The sequence below is a fragment of the Monoraphidium neglectum genome (assembly GCF_000611645.1).
Source record: "Monoraphidium neglectum strain SAG 48.87 unplaced genomic scaffold scaffold04722, whole genome shotgun sequence".
Taxonomy (NCBI): domain Eukaryota; kingdom Viridiplantae; phylum Chlorophyta; class Chlorophyceae; order Sphaeropleales; family Selenastraceae; genus Monoraphidium; species Monoraphidium neglectum.
Window position 1 is genome coordinate 1 of NW_014008907.1, and position 1,941 is coordinate 1,941.

General features: G+C 62.6%; 1 protein-coding gene across 1 annotated transcript in view; it reads left to right on the forward strand.

Moving 5' to 3' along the window:
* Nucleotides 1–152: 152 nt before the first annotated feature.
* MNEG_14732 (DNA polymerase zeta subunit) overlaps nucleotides 153–1,941 on the forward strand; it is a gene marked incomplete at both ends in the record, with an annotated part of 3,320 nt that continues 1,531 nt past the window's right edge. The window contains 6 exons of the mRNA XM_014036797.1: nucleotides 153–182; nucleotides 398–482; nucleotides 713–767; nucleotides 1,088–1,175; nucleotides 1,473–1,558; nucleotides 1,783–1,921. Coding sequence (XP_013892251.1) covers nucleotides 153–182; nucleotides 398–482; nucleotides 713–767; nucleotides 1,088–1,175; nucleotides 1,473–1,558; nucleotides 1,783–1,921 — 483 coding nt within the window. The remainder of the gene's footprint in view (nucleotides 183–397; nucleotides 483–712; nucleotides 768–1,087; nucleotides 1,176–1,472; nucleotides 1,559–1,782; nucleotides 1,922–1,941) is intronic.

Here is a 1,941-nt window from a genome sequence, read left to right on the forward strand (position 1 = left end):
CACACACACACACACACACACACACACACACACACACACACACACACACACAGGTGCGTCAGCGCGCCCTCAACGCGCGCCAGTTTGGCCTCAAGCTGATCGCCAACGTCACATACGGCTACACCAGCGCCTCTTTCTCTGGCCGAATGCCCATGGCAGAGCTGGCGGACTCGATTGTGCAGGTCGGCATTCAAGCCTGCTGCAATTTTTTTCATGCCTCTAGGGTCCTCTCGGTGTTGTGGTCGGGGATCATGATGGGCTGCCCTTCATCGGCCAAGTGAATTGTTGGCTGCCGCTGCTAAGGTATCAGCGGGACTTGAACCTCTCCCGGCCCCTGCCGCAAGGCTCACTGTGGACGGCACTTCAATGTAGTGGCTTCACGCGCCCCCTCGCGCAGACTGGGAGGCAGACCCTTGAGAACGCGATCCGCCTGGTGGAGTCGCACCCGGACTGGCGGGCGCGCGTGGTCTATGGGGACACGGGTGCGTGCGTGCCGTCCATGCGCACACGTGTGCCTGGGCTGGACTGCTTTCCGGACTGCGCTGCAGGCTGATGACTGCCACTCAGCTGAGCTCTGAGCAGCGTCCAGCACGGCAATAGCGATGCTGACTGTGTCTGCTCGGCCGGAGTGTGTTCCTGTGGGACGCCGAGTCGTCTGCACCTCTCCTTCAAGTCAAATGCGCCTTATGACCCCGTCCGACCTGCATCACAGACAGCCTGTTCGTCCTGCTGCCGGGGCGCACCAGGGAGCAGGCCTTCAAGATTGGGTGCGCCACAGGCAGAGGGGCAGCTGCAGAGCAGCTTCCCGCAACCGCTTGACATCCAGGCACTGTCGCGTACGGCTGCTGGGATGGGGGTTTGGGAGCGCCCGCCTTGGAAGCCGCGCCAGGCGCAGCAACCTGTGGTTCGCGGGCCGGCAGGTCGCTATCCATGGCTGTCTGGCCCGTCTGCCTGCCTCTCTTCGCTTCTGCCCGCCCCTGCCCTCACCCCTCCCTACCGCAATCATGCCCCAGCACCAGTCCCTTGCACCAACGATAGACACTCGCCTCAATAGTTCACGGACCCATTCTCATCGCTTATCTCCCAGGAACGAGATAGCAGAGGCCGTCACCGCGGCCAACCCGCGGCCCGTCACTCTGAGGCTGGACAAGATCTACCACCCCTGCGTGCTGCAGGTCAGAGGCCATGCACTGGCGCGCACCCGCTTTCTCTCGTGCTGCTTTGTGTCGGGGTCCATGTTGTTGATGTCAAGCCGGGCAGAGCAGCTGAAGTGTCATCCCTTGTTATGCGTTGCTGCGGCGCTTGCTGCGGCTGGCGGTCTGTCTCTTTCGCGGCTTGGCTGCCAGCTGGTAACCTGGCATGCAACGCGTCCCATCCTCGGCACACAGCTCCACGGCTTTAAGCCCTTCAGTTAGTCAGCAACGCTCTACCACCGACCCCCAACCGCACGCCCTTCAACTTCCAACCGCCAGACCAAGAAGCGGTACGTGGGCTTCCTGTACGAGTCCCCGGCCCAGGCCGCGCCCGTGTTTGACGCGAAGGGCATAGAGACCGTCAGGTGTGCTTCAGAGGGAGGAGTTCTGTCCGCGCAGTGCACACGCATGCGTACTGGAGCGGGCACGGATTTCTGCATCGTGGTGACCGCCCCTCTCCCGCTCCCGATCAAACACACACGTACACAAGAATTACCAGCCGCGGCAGCTGACCTGCTGTCACTCCCCTTCGCCCACCCTTCCGCCCCGATCCCCGCCACTCAACCCAAACACCACCCCCAAACAACAGGCGTGATGGCTGCCCCGCGGTCTCCAAGATGCTGGAGTCTGTGCTGCGGGTGCTCTTTTCTACGGCAGACCTCTCGCTGGTCCGCTCCTACTGCGCGCGCCAGTGGGCCAAGATCCTCGCCAACAGGGTCTCGCTGCAGGTGTGTTTGTGTGTGTGTGG